At 40.5% G+C, this 19535-nt stretch overlaps 1 protein-coding gene across 1 annotated transcript; it reads right to left on the reverse strand.

Moving 5' to 3' along the window:
* Positions 1-824: 824 nt before the first annotated feature.
* Positions 825-18096, reverse strand: ELOVL5 (ELOVL fatty acid elongase 5). Its single transcript, XM_010561090.1, has 7 exons — positions 18027-18096; positions 15911-16098; positions 8788-8865; positions 7978-8149; positions 6259-6383; positions 4225-4359; positions 825-2755 (listed from the first exon to the last, which is right to left on the reverse strand). The coding sequence occupies exons 1-7, from the start codon at positions 18082-18084 to the stop codon at positions 2624-2626; spliced, it is 888 nt and encodes a 295-aa protein (XP_010559392.1). The 5' UTR covers positions 18085-18096; the 3' UTR covers positions 825-2623.
* Between the last annotated feature and the right edge of the window lie 1439 nt (positions 18097-19535).

Consider the following 19535-nt stretch of genomic DNA (forward strand, 5'->3'; position numbering starts at 1 on the left):
AGCCCGGTCTCTGCAGGCTCACTGGGGAAGGCCAGGTTGCTGCTGTGGCTTCTGCCTTCTAGGTACTGCCTGTAGATTTGGCTTATCATCCAAACAACTGCACCTTACTAAGCCCGGCTTAGAAAAACACTCAATTTCAAAGCTGATTTTGAACGTGCAGGAGACAAAACTGTCTCAGCAACCATCTCGGGTATTTGGAGCTCCCTCCCAGAGGAGACCAGCATAGCATGAAGCCACTGAGCCTTTCACACAAAGTGCAAAACCCATTTCCCTCGTCTACATTCCTTATCTTAAGACCCTGCAAGTGAGAAGACGGCTATGTAAGTAGTTCTGTTCTTACTAAGGCCATCACCAGGCTATCTGGGCTTGTTGCAATGCATTGATTAAACACTCAAATTGGAGAGGGCTCAGAAACAATCACTTAACAGCAAGGGGAGCTATAAGGAAATTGCAAAAATGCTCCCGTTCTGGAGAGAGGTATTGGTCCCATTTTATAGACAGGATATCTGAGGCGGAAAGTCCCTCTCGGCCACGTTAAGCTTTGCTGCTGACACTCATCGTCTTGGAGCCATTCGGGCTGCTCTGCATCCAGTGAGTCAGAAATCCCAGCGGGAGGTTTAATCCATCACACGGACAAGTATTTCTACAGCCAGGCAAGGGAACAGCATTTAGTAACAGCTAAAGGTTTATGTAAGGAATTTGTTACCAAATCTCTGGTACGCTAACTTCTCCAAATATCTGCAGCTGTCCTTCCATCACAACGGCTCCTCCTTGGCCTGACACAGGATGGGGCAATGCATTGTACCTGTACAAACCCACCAGAATTCAGGCAGAGATCATCAAAAGTGTTTTAATGATTAAACCATGTCAAACATTAACAATGTAGGTATATTCAGATGAGCCAAGGGTTTATTTCTAGCACATTTAGACAGCCTATTTTGAACATTATAGCTGCTGTACTGAGCTATGTAAAGACTCTGCAAACCAGTACCTAGAAATGAAGACACACGCACAAGCTTTGATAATGTAAACATAACAGACACTGTCTCCTTCAAAACAAGGAATGAAAACCCAAAAGGCTAGTAAGAGAACGTATTAATTCCCTAAGAGATGTGCAAAAATTTTTAAAAAGATTTAATTTAAAAAAAAAAATTAAACATGTTAAAACCGGCATTTATATAAATATCAAAAAACAAATAGTTAAACGTGAGCAACAACCAGCAGAATGTCTTGCACAATTCAATTTTTCAGATCTTAATGAATAAAATATTCATAAGCCAAACTCCACCACAGCAGATACCAGAATATCAGCAATAGATATTGGCTTTGTAACTGACTCCTCATATGTGCAAGGCAAGATTTTACAAGAAGGAGTAACTTTAACACGCACTCAAACCAAATCCTCAGATAACAAGCCAAGACATTACCGGTGATATACACAACTCACATTACAGAAACACACATTTCCAGCACATTTCAGTAACGTTTAAAAAACATCAGGTATGACTTAGACTGTTTAATTTTGCTTGTTTGGGGAAAAAACACGTTTGTGTTAGGCACATTTCAAAAATGAACATATGCTACATGAAGAGAAGTACAAATACCAACTCAAATGCAGACAATTCCATCAGAAAAGCATCTTTCCGTCTTCATTTTTAAATACGCTTTCAGATATGTCACAGACTTAAAACAGTAGCTCCTAATATGTGGATATGGCTATGGTAATAACACTTGAAATTCTGCCAGTTTCCATATTAAAAACCACTCTTCATTTAGCATTTAAGAATTCTCAGAAATAAGAAAAGAAAAAAACAGAGAGAAAAAAAGATGGGTCCACCCTGTATATACTCTAAACCTTAGAGACAATATTTAAGTCTTACTGGACTGTGTAAGCGCCAATTAATTTTACATTAGTGACATACTTCAAATAAAAAAATAAGATCTATTAAAAAGGTAAAATAACTTTTCCATCTGGTTTGTGACTGTTTAGTCAGTTAAAGCCAAATACACAAAAGTAAATGCGCCATTTCCAATTTCACTGTATCACGTAAGAGATACATAACATCATGTATCACATACAGAACAGTAAAATGATCAATGGATTCTTCTAAATGACCTTTTAATAAAAAGTCAGTCAACTGAAAAGTTGAAACATACCCTAATTTTTAAACCAGTAATAAGCTTTGGGCCCTGCTTTTTAATTTAAGGCATGTGTGTTTATCTACTGAAACCAGCATCGTACAAATTACCTCTACAATCACATGCATGATCTACAGTAAAAAAAATGGAGGTTTAGATTACAGTGTTCTCAAATTGTGAATCATAATTCAGCACCTATCATATTGACTAGTAAGGCAACAGCAGTGTCGGATACTATGATAATACTCCCTTCCACAGTCTATAGCGGGGTCAGTGACAGCCCAGAATTATTTTTAAACTTTAACCTACTTTTATGTTCTGTATACAGTTTCTAGGGTGTTTGCACTGGTTAAGTCCTACATAAATCACACTATTCTAGGCAGGAATAGTTACAGTAGCCGTTAGTATTAGTGCACAACTCATTGTGCTTACAATCAGATGATTTTGTTGTTGGGGTTATCAAAATGGTTTTTCAGTTTGGTCTTCAATCCTTCCTTTGTTTCCTTTGTTTCACATTGTTCTCAAGGGAAGAAAAGCTGTTTGTGTACCCGTTCACAGTGGCCGTAGAGCCATTCTGATACTCTTTCCTCCTCGAGGATGCCTTCTTGTTGTAAGTCTAGAATATATGGAAAGACACATGGTTTTGATAGATATAAATAACCACTTACTCAAAATAACTCAAGAAATCCAAAAGTAAACTTGCATCCATCACTTTTAAAGACCTCGTGCCAGTGGCAAAGTCTAACAAGCTCTAGCATTTTTTGTATATGAGGCTGTACTATGCCCTTCATTCATCACAGCAAGAGAATTAGTTCACCAGAAAAGAATAAGGCTTGGTAGTATGATGGTAGCATTGGTAGTGTTAAGTTAACAGTAAATTAGAAACCAGGGAAGCAATTTTATGAACAGACCATGGCAGAAGAATATACTCAAAATGACAAGTGAGGAAGGAGGTTTGATTCACTGCAGGTGACTATCTCAAACAAAGCCAGAACAAGAAGTGGGTAAATGAGAACAGTGAGTGAAGTTCAGAGACAGAAATGTCAAAGGAATTTGCACTGGCCAGCATGGGAAGCAAAAACTAACAGGATCAGGGAGGCGCAGGACACCAAAAAAAAAAATTACAGACAGTGAAAAAATATACATGGATAGTCTTTGACAAAGGGGCTCAGTTGCCTGACAAGAGCGTGTTTCCCAAAATGTGTGTGTGAAAGAAAGTTAAAAGGTTAAAAGTTAAAATATGAGTAAAATCGATGAAGAAAGTCAAGTAATATTTGGATTATACTATCATGTTTAATCAGCACGTTCATATGCAGCAAGTGATATGAACCACAGAACTGATTTTAAGTAGTACTGGAAGATCAGATAGGGAAGCCTGCTATGTTTCCCCCCATGAATCACTCTTACCAGACCTGCAATGCTCAAATCTTTCAAGAGACATTTAAAATAACATAACAGAGTTTGCTTGTTTGGGGGCAGTAGGCTGTGTTGGTTTGATTTCCTGAAGCCGGGTACATCTTTGCACTGAGCCTGATTATGAACTCCTCAGAACATATACCAAGTCTGGATCTGTTCAGACATGAAATGAATTCTGTAGAAACACAACTCAAAATGCTAATTTTCCATACGGAAATACAAACAAATGCCTGTAAAGGTGAGCCAAAACCAGTTTTCTGTATCTTGGGAGTTTGGGAAGTTTCCCTGGATATAAAAGCAGCATTTCCCCTTGTAAGAGCAGTAATGAACAATTCCTTCAGGTGCTTCACAGGTTCACAGGCTGCTGGTTTTTTTCCAGACTGGAAAGCTGTTTCTTACATAAAGCTTTTCCTCTCCCTTATCTGCATTAGTAAAATGCCTTTTTGTGCCACTCCACTTGCTGAAATTACTAATCGTTCTGATTACAGAATGGATACAAAACATAAGAAGATTCGAAACTGGAGAGCAGACCAACAAGTATAGCACTTTAAGAACGTATGCACGTTACTGGAAAATAGCAAAAGGGTATTTCAAGCATATATTTCTGTAAACAGCTTTCCAATGATACAGCTAGCAGAATGCTACAGAGTCAATGAATATTACTTTTACCTGAATATAGAAATTTGTGAAGAGGATAATCAAAGAAATCATATAAGAAATCTGGAAATACAGCCACCCCTGAGGAAATGCACATGGCCAAACAACACCACAGCTGGTCTGGAAGATTGTCAGGACAAACTGAGTCTGGGGAGAGAGAAAAAAGAAAAATGAAGCACATTAATGCAAGAAGAAAAAAAGCCATTAGTGACCAAAATCTCATTAGTTATTTCCAAAACAATTATCAAACACAAAGTATTACATATTTTGTAAGTTTGTCTTCTCTGTCTTACTAACAGTGTAAACCTAAGTTAGCAGACATTCAGGTTGTGGTAGTCTGTTGTTTAAGTGTTTTTATTTGATTAATATTGTTCCATTTTAGAGCATCTTATGTAGAATTGATTTATAAATATACTAAGGAACAAAGACCACCTTTTCCCTAGTGAGAGCTCATTGGGGTTTGACTCTACCATCCTAACAGAGTAGATCTACATCTCACTGCTTCAGTTGCAAAAGATTTGAGGTCACTGGGTCTACACACAGATCCTACGATCCCCTCCCACAGACAGGGACTGCCTGACATATGGCTCCAGGGGAAGAATTTTTGGGGTAAAGGCTGCAGGGAAGCTGGGGAGGCAGGGAGGAGGACCAGGCTTTAATTACTTTCAATTAACTCTTTTGGAAAAACAGAGTTTGGGCTTAAGTGCTGCAGAGGGCCTTAGGCAAAATTCATCCTTACATGAAGGCTACCAGATTAGGGAATGTTTATTTTAAAAGGGAAAGACTGTTGTGTTCTGCTTTGCTATTTTGCTGGCCTAACAGCTATGCATGCAGAGCAGGCAGGGAAGTGAAAGCAGCTATGACAATAGCCAGGGGAGCAACCGAAGCACCAAGACACTTGCACATTGTAGCACTCAACCAGGATGAAGAATAGAGCCTAAATCTGGAAGGAAAAAAAACAACAAAAACCCCAAACCCACAAAGCAACCTCCCCCTATCCCAAACAATGATGCCCACTGCTATAATACTTTGCCATCCTTCAGGAAGGAAGGGTGCTAAAAAAAAAAAAAAAAAAAAAAAAAAAATTTTTGAAAAAAAAAACACTGAATTGCTGGCAGCAAATGTTATTAATCATCACCAGCAAATGTTAATAAACCTACTGACAGCTCTGAGAGGGTGCTAAGGGGGGCAGGTGGGGGAAAGATGATAAAAAAGTCTATCTCTAGGCTTCAGTTTCCCTACCTACAAAATGGGGAAGAGAGAACACCCATGCACATTTCCTTGTGGTATTCTGACTTGTTATACACATTGAAACTTGGTTCTTGTGCAGTATCACTACAGCATCTGCCATAATGCTTAATTTCATTGCTCTTTTCACCTCCAGCACACAGCATTCGGGCTTTATCACTGTACACACAGGAAACAATACAAATGGATACAAGGAGTCCAACACAGAATTACAAGAGAAAAAAATCTGCCCATTTAAAGTGCAGGAGACCAGAAATATTGAACAGTTTTTAATAAACCATTTACAACTGCATGCAAAAGTGAGACAGAAAAGCCATTGTCCTGCAGGACTAGAATGAAGAGCCTTGTTAGCAGTGGATTGTGTTGCAGTGGTTTCTGGTCTGTCATCTCAACATCAGCCTGAGCAATCAAGCACAGAGAAGAGTGTGCTAGCTCAAGCAGGCTTGGAAGAAAAGCTTCTCCCTCCTCCCTGGCTAGTGAGTCCCAGGAAACCCAGCACTGCGACACCCAAATGCATCTAGCCATACAACATGGGGGGGGTGGAGAAAGATCCCACTGATCTCAGCACTGATTTGTGTTCACCATCAATCCCCAGCTCCCCATTGTCCTGAAAACAGAGCAAATGGAGGTGCAGAAGCTGGATTTCTAAGGTGGTTTAGGTGCTTGAAGATGTAGAAGGTACTAGCCTTCATTCTCCCTTCTTCTACCCCCTGCCAAAATTTTCTAACTCAGTAAACACAAGAGGACCTCATCACAAATACAAGAGCCTGCTGAAGCACTGAAGAGCTAATCACTCACCAGCTGCCCCTGAGTGATGTACTTCTTCCACCACAGATAAGGACGCATTGCTGGAACAGCAGACAATCCATAGTAGGAGTACATGAGGACATGGATAAAGCTGTTCAGTGTGGCACCAAAGTAAGCTAAAAAAAGGGCAAAGGAAAAAAAAAATACACTGCATTACCAGGAACACGCTGTTACATGGAACCTACAAAAATAACAAGTTCAAAATGTTACTATTTAAAATATGTTACTATTTAAAATATGATTTCTCTTAGAAGAAAGGCAAGAGATTGCACACACCTCCCCCCGCCCCGATTTCATTTCTGCTCACCCAACAGAGTGGCTGAGCTGCTTTGCAGCTGTGCACTTTATACCAACCTTTTGGGTTTGTTTCCTCAATTTCTTCTTTTTCACATCTACATTACAGCTTCTCAGGGAAACTGAGGAAGCTGATAAAAAGGAGGCACATAAACATGCCCAGCAATCGATAGCTTTACCCATCTCATTTTAGGCTTATTTCACTTCCTTCCAGGCAAGAGCCTATTTTGTCATTTATAACCAAAAGCAACAGGTATCTTCAGAAACTGCCAGTTAGCCATTTTATTTGTCCTTGTTTACAGCACCTTTAGTCATTAAAGAAACTTTTAGCTTAAAACCAAACTGCACAGAACTGTGATGACCAAGTTGAACATAAAGCTTGGAACGGAAGAAGAAAAACACATCACTAGAAATAGCACAAAAGTATTTTCAAGACCACACAAACACAAGATAGACTCTAAGTATCTGCGCTTTTGACTGTTGTATAAACAGGGATTGACTTCCCTGGAGAAGAATGTGGTTCCAGATGCACACTTTTTATAAGTTCAGTGTTACTCACTGTTGTGCCAACAACATGAAACAAATACGAGTTTCTATGTTGTTTGGCTCAGAAAACAGACTCCTGAGCAACTCAGCCTTCCTGAGCAACGCAGCCTCTTGGTCTGCGCTGCCTGTAGTTCACATCCACTGGATTTGAAATGTTTTCTCTTGGATGAGTGTTCAACAAAGCCAGTTATCTATAAGCTGCACATCTGAAGCACAACTGAGCCATGCTAATGCAGTTAGGAAACTAGATGCCAGCTAAAAGCAATGAAATTAAAGAATCAAAGCAAGATTGCCAGACATTAGCAGGATTTAGACAAGAGAGACATGGAAATCTTCCACTTAAGATGCATTTAGTCAAGTTCATTAGTGCTCAGGGCACAAGACTTTAATTGAAATCATTTGTTATGGCTAGTGGCATAATGAGATTAAATTAAGAAAGTAACATCTCAAGTAAACTTGACAGATACAAGGACAAGAGTCACTATTAGCCATCTTGCAGCTGAAACAAGCTTCTAGTCCTGACCTGGAAAAGAGTATTGTTTCATTAGAGGGTCTGCAACCACTGCAAAAAAGAGAAAGCAAGGTTGACAGGTATCAGACCTGGACTACTGCAGCTGATAAATGTCACGCTGCCACAAAAATTCTTCAAACTACGTAGGCATGCCTTTTCTAGAGGCTCTGCAGGCAGCTTAGTTCCTGCAACTATCTGCAATAGTTGCAATTCTGCAATAGTTGCAATTCAGCAAAGCAGCTTAATATGGGACAGAACAAAACCAGCAGCTGAAGGTACTGGAGATATTTGGTTTGACCAAAAGAAAACCAAAACAAGGCCCCTGTTGCAAGTGTTCCCCACTGTAACCCCATACTTACAGTGACCACAAGGCACCCAGTTCATAACAAACCACCAAATGTTCAGCATCGTTGCATGGTGGTAGACATGCAGAACGGTGATCTGATGATTATTTTTCCGCAAAATGAAAAAGAAGGTATCCATGAACTCAATGAGTTTGGAGAAATAGTACCACCAGAGGACACGTATGATCTAGAAAGGAGGAAACAAGTTTTAGAAGCATTGTACATTGGGGGGCTTTCAAGCCTTTTGCTATCTAAGTAATTAAAATCCAGATTCTGTCCTGCACTACTTGGATTGAAGACACTGTTGAGATCTTCTGTAATGCTTCTGCCTCAGGTCTCTCCATAGGACATCTATGGTACAAACCCATAGCTACAGCTGAAAACAGGATAACAAAGACTGTTTTACGAAGCTATTGCTGTGCACCGGAGGTGTCCTGGGAGAAACAAGAAAATATTTAACCAGAGTTGGTCCTGCAGTGCTCTCTGTAAAGGAGAGGTCCAAACAGTGACCAGAAGAAATCATCACCACATCCCAGAAGAAGGGGAGTCACAACACAGTGGTTGGATACAGTCTGAAGACCAAGCCCTTGTTTTTTGACCTGGGGACACTTGAAAATTTACAGATAATTACTCACCAAAATACCAACTATGAATATATTGTAGATAAACTATTATGTTTGACAATACATTGCCCATTGTATTGTAAAAGGAGGGAAAAAAGCATATAGTTTGAACAAAATCCCCATAATCAAGTGTTCTGCTCTCCACTTAGACACAAGCAGACAATCTGAAATGTTATTAGCTACAAGTCTCATTGTACATTACCTTCATATCAGCTTCTCCTCCACTGTGTGTATCCTGACAGAAGAAATTGTATCCTCCTTCCCATACTCCTGTCACCAGCTGAGAAGATCAAAGAATAAAGTGTTATTTGGGGAGAAGGCTGCACATGCAAACCTCCACAGCAGGTCTGCCAAGACATCTGGTGTCAAGGGACACATGGGCACCCAAGTGTGGCATTAGGTTGAGTTCAAGCTCCAAGCAGTGATCGAATCATAGTGGAGGGTGAATTAACAAATTCTTCCAATTGGGGTATACCAGAATAAAAATAGGAGGTAGCATCTTATCCCACATAGGGTATGTGTGTTTTGCACAGTTATATTCCAGACAGATGATCAAGAAATACCTTTCCTTCTTGGCTGATGATCTCATTGTTGGAGAAAGTGAACAACCAAAGTAAAGTAAATATATTTTTCTTCTGATTATTTTTGGAAAGAAAAAGTTACATTTTAAAAAATTTTATACACAGAGATCTGACTACAATTTTTTCAACTGTGTAACCAAGCAAATCTTCAGCTTTGCTATCCTTACCAGCTAACAACTGATGGTTTACTCTATTGAAATTCTTCAAGATCTTTTTAAATAATTCACTCATCCTGAGTACATTACATTCTTCCCAGTACAAGTGACTTCCTCAGCAGGATATGCCGTTGCCTGCCTGACTTCCTGGCATAAAAGACAACACCCCAAACATGACGGAATTACTTTTAAGAGTAACGACCTGCTATTAGTCACGAGAGGATGACGGGGAGCCCATTGCCGAGGGGCTGGCTGAAACCTCCGAAGCAGCAAGAGGCCAGCGGGATGTCCATGTCCCACCTCTTCCTCCAGAGCAGAGGGAGAGGCTGAAACGGGCTCTGGAGGAGGCTGAGGGACAGGGGAGATGGAGGGGCAGGACGAGGGTGGGATGGGAGAAGGGAGCGGGAGCAAGGACAGGAGCGAGCTCCTCTTTAATATCGCAACAGAAGGGATCACTGGATGTTGTTTATAAAGGTGTTTTTCCTCTTGGGAATAGCATGAGGAGAGGAGTAACAAATTTAGACAATTCCCAAGTGAAAAAAAGAATTGTCAGCTATCCCCCAAAAAACATTTTAAAGGGAGAGACAGAGTCCTGCACAAGCAAGTTGTCCCTTTTTGGCCTTAACTATGCTCATGCAGAATAAAAAAGAGCTTTGCAAAGCCACGGTGGAGCACTCTTTGTACCATAAGTCATTTAAAATCATCACTTGATTAAAGGACTACAGTAACTAGTACGATTAAATGCTGCTCAGAACTGTGAATGGAAAGCTAATTCTGAAAGGTACAATAAAGATTATCGCTTAAATGATCTACCTCTTCCTAATATTATTTCTTTCATGCCTCATTTTCCCCCTAAATTAGCTTTTAAAATACCCAGTCAGCCTAGGTCATTATTTTTGACCACCTGAGACAGAATTATTGCCACTATTTAGGAGAAAAAAAATAAAGACATCTAGTTACATCATAACATATAGACCTGGAATTATCTCATGTATTAGAGATAAATCAATACCACCCTGCCAGAGTGAGAGCAGGGCAGCCGTGCACATCAATTGCAGACCCAAGCAATTTCTCTATCCAAGCAGCAAAGGGAACACAGCCATGGGACGACTCCTCTCCCGGCCATAAGGCAGGCACGGCTGTGCAAAGCACACCAGTTTAAAAGTGGTACCCCACTAAAGGACTGGAGCAAGCCTTGCACCAAACCGCTCTTAGGGCACCGAGGAAAAGCCTGTGCGGCTTCGCGAGTGCCCGCCAGTCCCTCAGACAGAAGACCACATTGTGCTGTGATCATGTTGTTAAGAGCTTACAGATGTTTTCATACAGTTCTCATAGTTCAAGGAAGTGTTAGGAATAGAGGGATAATCACAATGTTCATATTGTAATTAATCCAAATAGCATCCATCACTGACACTGCAGCCCATAAACTTCTTCCAAGGAAAGGCTAGCATAGTGAAACCCAAAGAGCTTTCCCTGCAAACAATACAGGTTCGCTACCTAACGCGTAACGCAACCAAAGGTGTCTGGATGGATCTCAGCTCTCTGAAGGGCAAAGGCATCAGTGTGGCTATAGCTAGCTTCAGCCAAACTCGAGTGCTCCCTTGTTTCCAGAAGAGCATATAATAATATGCTAGGACCTGCAATACTCTCACAGCCACAGGGGTTTAAATGATAGAAACAAAGCAATGTTTGTAGGAAAGGGTAACATCTTTTATAATATAAATAGTTACTATAGTTATTATTATAAATAATAATTAATACATTAATTATGATTAAATAATTTAATCCCTCCCTTTACAGAAGGAACTAAATGGTGAAAAGCTGCTACCACTGCACACAAACTGCCACTGCTGCCCATAAACCTTGCTCGGTGCAAGGTACAACTCATAGATAATCCTTTTCCTGAGTTAGCCGGCTGCTTCTTTGCCTGGCACCACTATTTCTTGCACCCACAATACTTTCAGCACACGCTGGAAGGCTTCAGAAAACAAAACCAATGGGCCACTCTGAGCCCTGACCACGAGTGGTTCCCAGATGGCTCTTTGATACACGGGGCTGACTGTACGGCACCGGGGAAGCTGCTTACGTGCCACCGAGAAGGCAATAAACAGAGGTGTCATAAAAGGCTTCCAGGATGGCCAGAGTTTCTAACCTCTCCCTACAGCTACTGTACAGCAGACCTCAACTTGCCCAGCAACAGGCTGGTGGCTCCTCAGCCACCCCAGGCTTGAGACAACCTTTCCCTGCCCGCTGTCCCGAGGAAGTCCTTCATCTTCAGGTTGGCAGGAGCCCAGGCTTGCTAATGGCACTGCTGATGCACAACCACGGGCACATCTTCTCTTGAGAAATTAACCTGTCCAGAAAAGTCTGACTACAATAATTTTCAGAGTACATGATTTTTTTAAACGACACAAAAAGAGACAGCTCCTTCATAGGCCGATTAAAACGGTACTCAAAGTCAATGTTAAGTCCCTCAGCTCAGGGAAAAACCCTGCAGCTCAAAGCTGCTCTTGTGCTCAAGCAACTCATACTTCCTTCCCCTGCGTTGAAATCTTCTTTTTTATATTGCTTCCATTTTGTAATTCCATTGCTGAATTCTTTAAAATGCTGTGGCATGTGCTTTTTTAATCAACTCTGCTACCAAAATAAAGCAGCACACTAACACCAGTCCGACTGGGCTGTAGGAGAAGTGTTATGGGGAGGATTTTGTCTTCTCGTGATAAAACCAAAGTCTGAGACTCACTGGAGAGGGGCAGATAAGGGACCCAGCACTGCATCACGCTGTCAAGGTGTGATGGGTTTAAGAGCTTCAAAATACAGCTAGATTAGAGTGAAAAGAAACAGAAGTTCACGTGTCCAAGCAAAGAAAGCAAATGCCTGCAGAGATAGGAAATTTTGTCTTTACATGAACACAGTCACCTCCGGACAGAGATAACGGCTTCGGGACCTGTAGACAAAGAAAGGGGAGAGGAAAGAGCAGCCTGGCAGCGAGCTACCACCCGCGGCTCAGGTGCCACGGCTCCCCTTCACCAAGTCCCCTCCGTCCTAAAACAGGGTGCGGCTCTTAGGATGCCCTTCCTTCAGCATATGCAACACCCCTCATCAGGAAAATCTGAGGCTTTTCTCGGGCAGGTTCAGTAGGGAATTCATTTTTTAGATGAAGAAAAAAGACAGTAAAGAGGTGACTTAAAGTCTGACTTAAAGTCTGCAGCTGACCAGTTTTCTCGAATTTAAGTCCGGGTGGTCCGGATCACTTGGATAGTTTTGCTAACAAGCACTCCCGAAATAAAATAGGTCTGCGTGCCATATAACTGGGTACCTGGCACTCTCCCTACTTTGCCAAATTACCCAGCCGAGACTCGAGCAGAGAGTCACGGGACCTCCTCGCAGCGTTGCGAGACAGCTCGACTTGTGATGCCAGCGTAGACCGTGAGACGGGTGGAAGCAGTGCTGCCTCGGCGGCTCGTTCAGATACAGCCGTGCCAGCCAGCGGGCCATTAACCCCTGTCCTATAACCCTCTGCCAGCCGTCCCGCTACGCGCCTTCTCCACCACGCAGGAGGCCACCCCTTCCTGCCCTTGCCCAAGGCAGGAGTGTGATTTCCCCTCAAAGTCCAAGCCCTGCAGATTTATACAGAATAAAACAGTACTTGCCCCTAATGAGCAGCCCCTGTTCTTGAAGTAGGGGAGTGACAGGTCAGCCTGGAGAAACCTCTCCTGCTCCCCTAGGTCTGCCTTGCCTTTTATATCGTCTGGGACAAGCACAGGCCACTACTCTGTTCTGCTAGTACCAGAACCCAGCCCGGTCACTAAATGTCTAAATAAATAATTTATAGCAAGTACACACAGAAACTACCATCTTAGGAATTCCAAATAAGAAGATTTCTAGTGATTTTAAGATAAGGTTATATTATATTACATTAGTAGACCAAATGGTACAAATACATAATAACTAGAATTATAGAAACCCTACAATGCAAAATTTTTTTCCCCCACATTATTGCATACAAACATGCAGATGTAAAGGCCAGAAAACCAAGTAGGTCATCTTTCTCATCCTAGTTGGGAGGATGCCTCACCTTAACATCCTGGTTTGGTCGCATAATATTTAAACTGAGCTGTGATGCTATGAATCATGACCTGAACCACCACAGCCGTAACTCAGGAAAAACTCCAAAGCAGTGTTTCAGGTATATCATATGCAAGCTATTAAAGCAGCTTATTTTCAGACAGGCTACTAAACAAGTTCATAAGTGGTGATGTTTTATGACTTTCCTCAAACTAGGACTGAAAGAAGTTTAATCCAGCTGAAACTTAAAGTGACAACAAGGAAGAGCACAGGAAGTTACATTTATTTTTTGAATGCTGCTCTTCACCATTTTATTTTAAAAGTGAGTACGTGTACTATAAAGTGCTACTGATGTATGGCTAATCCTTCAAAGCCAAATTTCCACGACTGACGTGATCCGAGTGAGAGTCTCGCCTGCTTTGCACTGACACAGGTAATTGCGGAGGCACTACAGCTAGAGAACGTACCTGGAGGTGCGGGAAGCTGATTTTTTTTTCCCTATCACCTGGCCCTTCAGCTCTCTCCCTGCAAACATCAAGCAGCACGGCGTTATGTCAGCACAGTTCTCTACTTGGCAGCACTTCTATGGGATCAGTCCTTTGTTGCAGAACATCGCTTGCCCTCATGTCTAGCTTGTAAGTGCTGTCAAACGCCTTCTATTGCAACTATCATGAGTTTAATAGTCTTCATAGCACTGTAGTATTGTGTATTCCCATTTATAAAGAGAAGCTATATTTACAACAATACCAATGAACACTTCCATATAGATAATGTTACGTTAAGAGCAATATTCACTTTGATGTCAAATGTTTCACTATATAGGAAGGAAGAGCCTTAATATTCACTGTATTTTAGTTGTCTCATTCCTTCACAATATAAAAGCTGTTCAGCTGGTTACAAGTATGAGGACTTCTTCAGCATACAATAAATAGTCCTTTTTTGGTAACCAGTTCATTGTTAGCAAGAAAAAGGCATTTATAAGATCAACAGTTCAGATCTTTTCTATTGTTTAAATTTATCAGCAGGTTCTGCAACATGCAGAATGTTACAGTAATTTTCATTTGGAAACTATGAGTATTATTCCAAGTATTCAAGGAAAAAAGACTGGCTATCCTGAGAGTTTTATCCACACTTAGTACAAGTGAAGAAAAGTCTGCACTTGTAAACCTTCAATAACGTAACTGGAGGTTAAAACAATAGATTATTATATAATTATAAATAATATCTGCATAAAATAATGCAGACGTTGTACATGAAGTCCACAGCAACACTACTTTTAGACAAATTAAACAGATCAACACACAATTTTTTCTGGATTATAACATCCTGACAGGGAGGTTAGAAATGTAAACCCATCAAGATTACAAGTTGTTCCAAGTACCTACTGAATCCAAAACTGCTCCCCCTAAAGAATTAAGTATCAAAGTTCTTAATAAACCAACTCAGTAACCTTTGACTACATAATTCACTATGCAAGAGAAATAACTTCAAATTTTAAATCACTTCCTATCTAAACATTCACCTTGTAAAACACTATAGAATTAACTACAAACTTAAAGGATTACAGCTTGCATATACTTCTAAGCAAATGCCAAAAAGAAAAAAAGAAAGGAAAAAAAAACCCAAAAGAAAAGAAATTAGTAGTTTTAGCTCTAGCTTGTAATCGCATGTTGAAAATGAAATCTCTCCTTACAGAAAGGAGAAACACTTTTGGTTAAAAGCAAGCCAGAATATTCTGTACATGAAAGCCACACACTCAATCATTTTCTGACCACATTCTTATTTACACTGCCATAGTTCTTCATTTTCACTTTAATAAAAGCCATACAATTATGAGTAAAAGCAACTAAAGTGCTCTCTGGGAAGTGGAAAACTTGATACTGCCTAAATCTTTGTTTTGCTAGGAAAGAAAATAAGTCCCCAGAAAGTCCAATTCAGTTTGAAATATATTTGTATGTTCAGATTTTAACTTCCAAGAAACAGATGAATCACAACAGCATCAGTGCAATTGTTTCAGCAGAACTAAGAGGACACAAAAGAAGCTATTGCAAGCTTACAGAAATAGATGTGAAGAGTGCATGCATGATTAAAGACATTTAAATAAAACACGTTTTGCACTCCAAATCAAGCCATAGTTTTGCTACAAAGTACTTTGTACAATACACCAGCACAATCACGTTGGCGTGACTTCTACGCAAGGAGGAGTTACTGAAGGAGTAGCCAGGTTCATGCTGAAAGATCAGGCCTTCACTTGCACTGAGCAAAAGAAGGGCATTTGAAACATTGCTAACCAAGGTCAGCATAGATGTTTAAGGCAAGATTTGTTTCATACCATCCCTAGTGGTAACATTACAGCTATGGTTTTCTCCCCTGACAAGTGACATTGAAGAATGGGTGCAACACTTCTGCAGATGTTTCCCCAGGTTTAGGAGGACTGTCCTTGGAGATCATTTTCAACATAAGCCAATATAATTAAAACAGATACTGCAAAATAACCCCGACCCAACCCCTTTTCTCCTACCTCATAAAACATATACAGAGAAAGCAGTGTAAGTCCAAGGTTGTAGACCACTAGAATACCCCTGCATGAGAACGGTTGCTTATTCCGCATGTACTTTGGTCCTAGCCATACGATTAGTAAGTACAAGACTGAGAAGATAAAGGTAGGTGTATAGTTCTCCAGAAGAAGCCATCCTTTTACTCTGGGGTCTGAAACAAACAAAAACATACAAACACTTAGATTTTGTAAGGGGAAGAGTTCAATGCATCCAGAAAAAGCTGTACCCAAAATGCTTCTAGCACCAGAATACTGGAGAAAGATGAAGGAAGAGCAGCAAGCCCTTTTATTAAGGGCCACACTGATAATTACAAACAACCTTTCCAAACACCAAGATTTTAGTTACACAGTTGTTAAAGAAAGCAGAAATTATTACCTTCCTGAGGCAAAAATATTCTTAAATTGTTACTGCTATTATTTTTAAATACTCATTACCATTCAGAATCGTCGTCCATCTTGAATACCACAGATGAGCTTAAGTTCTAAAGAAAAGCTTCAACAACTATCTCCCCCTTATTCTCTGAAACTAACCTTTCCCAACAGTACGCACCTTATTTCCTCACAAAGCCAGCAAAGCTAAGAGTGAAGCAGATACCTTTGTGGTTATTGGTGGATGATCCTGATGATTATTTTCTAATCAATGCTAACCCAATTAGACTTACGTATGTGCTACTCAAAAGGATTAAATTTTGGAGTCCTTGTATGAGCAATGAAACACAGAGCAGTCAGTCCAGTCTAACCAACCAGTCCGGTTGGCAACATGTCGTAAAGCACATAAACCACCCCGAATAAGAGGATCTCAGGGGAACACTTGGGACAAGCGCGTGATCCTTTTGAACCACAACTGTGTTATCCATACCCAGCAACAGCACGGTATTTCACTCCTCTCACTTAAGTTGACCCAAAAGATTGAAACCAAGTTTACCAAACCATAAATGAACAATTCAAGTATTGCTGGCATTCACAGCCCTGACTTAATTTTAAAGTAGTCATATGCGGATGCTGAATGTGAGAATTGAGGCCTTAAAAGATAAGTTGGGAAGTAGTTAAGAAAGCCGGGCAATCATTTGGATTTGCTACCTTTATGGCTCATTATTTTGAAGACATGGGAAATATAGACTATATACCAGCACATGCAATAAGTTATCTCAGAACATCTAGACTAATTTAAATGGGCTTAGTATGAAGAGCAGGGCAACAAGGGCACCAACCTACTAAAAGCAAACAGAAAACACACTTTGAGGGATCAGAGGCTTGTTTCACCTCCTGTGGACTTTGTCCTGCAAGGAAGCAGCACCACCACCGGCGTTTCACTGGGACAAAGAAAGAGGTAGAAAAGACGCTACTGAAGCAATTGGAGGAAAAAACGCACATGCCACTGAGCAGCTCTGCTATGCACACTACGTACTGGATGATGACATTTAATCGCTCCTGGTCAGGACCAGGTGGAACAGGGCCATCCCTACCCTAGCTGGAAACCCTCACCATGAGGCCACTACCTGTCCCGGTCCCACTGCCTCTCCCTTCCTCACGCTGACCAGAATTGCTGTTCTACACTTGTAGACTTTTTCCCAGTGAAAAATCTACCAAAACCATTGTTTCTTTAAAAAGAATGGTTTCAAAGAAGCAATTGTTTCCAAAAACTACAGATTTTTTCAGTGAAAAATTTCTTAGAAGCTCTAGGTATGAAGGCAAGAGTATTTTTATTTCATCAAATGGAAATTAAAAAAAGATTTTTTTAAATAAAAGCTATTATTAAATTCTAAAAAAAAAAAAAAAAGACTTATCTGAGTGAGATAAGTCATTCACTAAGACTAACAACACGAGCTTAACTGATAGTAAGAATAGCACCTATGATTGTCATAGGTGAAAAATAAACAGCTCTTCAAGTCAAAAGATCAGAAGCATTGAGTAGACTTTTTTATTTATTACAGAATCACACATTTTGATGCTTTGCAGACACTAAAGAAAGTAGTCACCTGTCAAAGTCAGGATGTTAGAGGGAAGCTGTTTCTTATGCTCTAGTATCTGCACTTAAATATCAGTTTTATTTATGTATTTAATTTTTGACAAGTCTTACCTCTGGGTCCAAGCCAAACATCAAGGTAGCTATTGATTGTTTTATCCAGAAGTTCCATTCTACAACCTACTGAAATGGAAAGAAGAGGAGAAAGTTAGTTCTTCAGCTGACAGAAATAGTTTAATCATCTGAATACCATCTGTTAGGGTTAACAATGAAAATACTAATATGCAAAAATTGCAGCAGATACACTAGACATTACCAGCATATATAAAGTTCATAAAGTTTATTTTAGTCTCAGAGAGCCACTGGTGTAAGAGCACTGTTTCCCACTTCAGTATTTAATCATGAATCTAGATACAGAGAAGCTTAAAATAATGAGTTCAGATTAACCCGAAGTTCTTTTTAATTCTGTATTTTTAAGTGCAAATACAGGATGACATCTTGCAAGATCCCTCTGCAAGGAGTAAGAGGAGGAGGAAGAGAATTGGACCTTGAGAAAGCCAGCAACATTGAAATTCTCAAATAAATACTATGAAGCTCTTTTAACAAAGAGCCTTGAATAGCTGGCAACGCTAGCTGGGGAGGAGGAGGGAAGGATAAAAAAAGGGAAAACTGGCTCTGCTATCACTTTTGCGGCCAGGTGACTGATTACACCTCTGATTAACAGCCCATAAAACCAAGAGATCAACAGTCACGAAATGACAGAGAGAGCTGCAGAGGAAGGGAGAAAACATTGCAGTTCGTGACATGAACATCTCCAGTTCCAGAAACTGCTTACTGGCAAGACATTACCAGATAAAACTCATCCAACATCAGTACAGTAGAATGATTCAAATGTTACCTGTCAGCTCCTCACATGGCCAGTATTTATTAGTAGCACCTGGTATATACTCTGAGGTACATAAGCCGCTGTACCTCCCTAAGGCTAAAGCAGGAAAGAAGGAGTGACACTTTCCACAAGCAGGGACAATTGCACATGAAGACATTCTCAAGAGAAGCGGGTCATTTTCTTCTTGATTAAAAAACCACCACCAACAAAAAAACCCAACCAGAAAACCAAAACCCAACACCTCCCAATTTCTTCTTTTCTATCCAGAACTGTACTGAACCTTCACTACAATTATTTTATCCTTTTTTAATAGGATAGTTTTCACTTCTTCATGTTTCTCCCCCCCGAAGTGCTAAGATTAATGGCAATTTTTAGTTACAGGGAAGTAATGTAAGCAACACATAAGCTGTCAACATATCCACAGCACAAACTGAAATGACTACGCAAGTTTACACATAGTTGCTAACAACAAAAAAGTTCATCTTTATTTTTTTGGTTGTAGTTAAAGAAACATGTCCCTTCCACCTGTGAAAACCCTGCCTTAGGGGATTTCTGATTTATGCAAGTAAAACGAATAGTAGGTCTTCTGGTTTTAGTCAGCTGGGACCAACACCTCCATTTCTTTCGAGTCCAGCAAGAAATGCCAGGCAGGATGCAAATGACACCCCCTCCCCAGTCCTGCCGCCTGGCCCCCGCAGGGGCTGCGACTTCCCACGGGACCAAGAAAACACAACGGG

This window comes from Haliaeetus leucocephalus, unplaced genomic scaffold (assembly GCF_000737465.1).
Source record: "Haliaeetus leucocephalus isolate CR32 unplaced genomic scaffold, Haliaeetus_leucocephalus-4.0 Scaffold141, whole genome shotgun sequence".
Classification (NCBI taxonomy): domain Eukaryota; kingdom Metazoa; phylum Chordata; class Aves; order Accipitriformes; family Accipitridae; genus Haliaeetus; species Haliaeetus leucocephalus.

What these genes read in the sequence shown, in the direction of transcription:
- ELOVL5 (XM_010561090.1), bottom strand. Translation starts at nt 18,084, where the DNA reads ATGGAACTTCTGGATAAAACAATCAATAGCTACCTTGATGTTTGGCTT. An exon ending in TGTTTGGCTTGGACCCAGAG is followed by an intron (nt 16,099 to 18,026) that starts GTAAGACTTGTC and finishes TGTTTGTTTCAG; the next exon opens with ACCCCAGAGTAAAAGGATGG. An exon ending in CTGGGTGCCTTGTGGTCACT is followed by an intron (nt 6,384 to 7,977) that starts GTAAGTATGGGG and finishes CCCTTTTTTTAG; the next exon opens with CTTACTTTGGTGCCACACTG.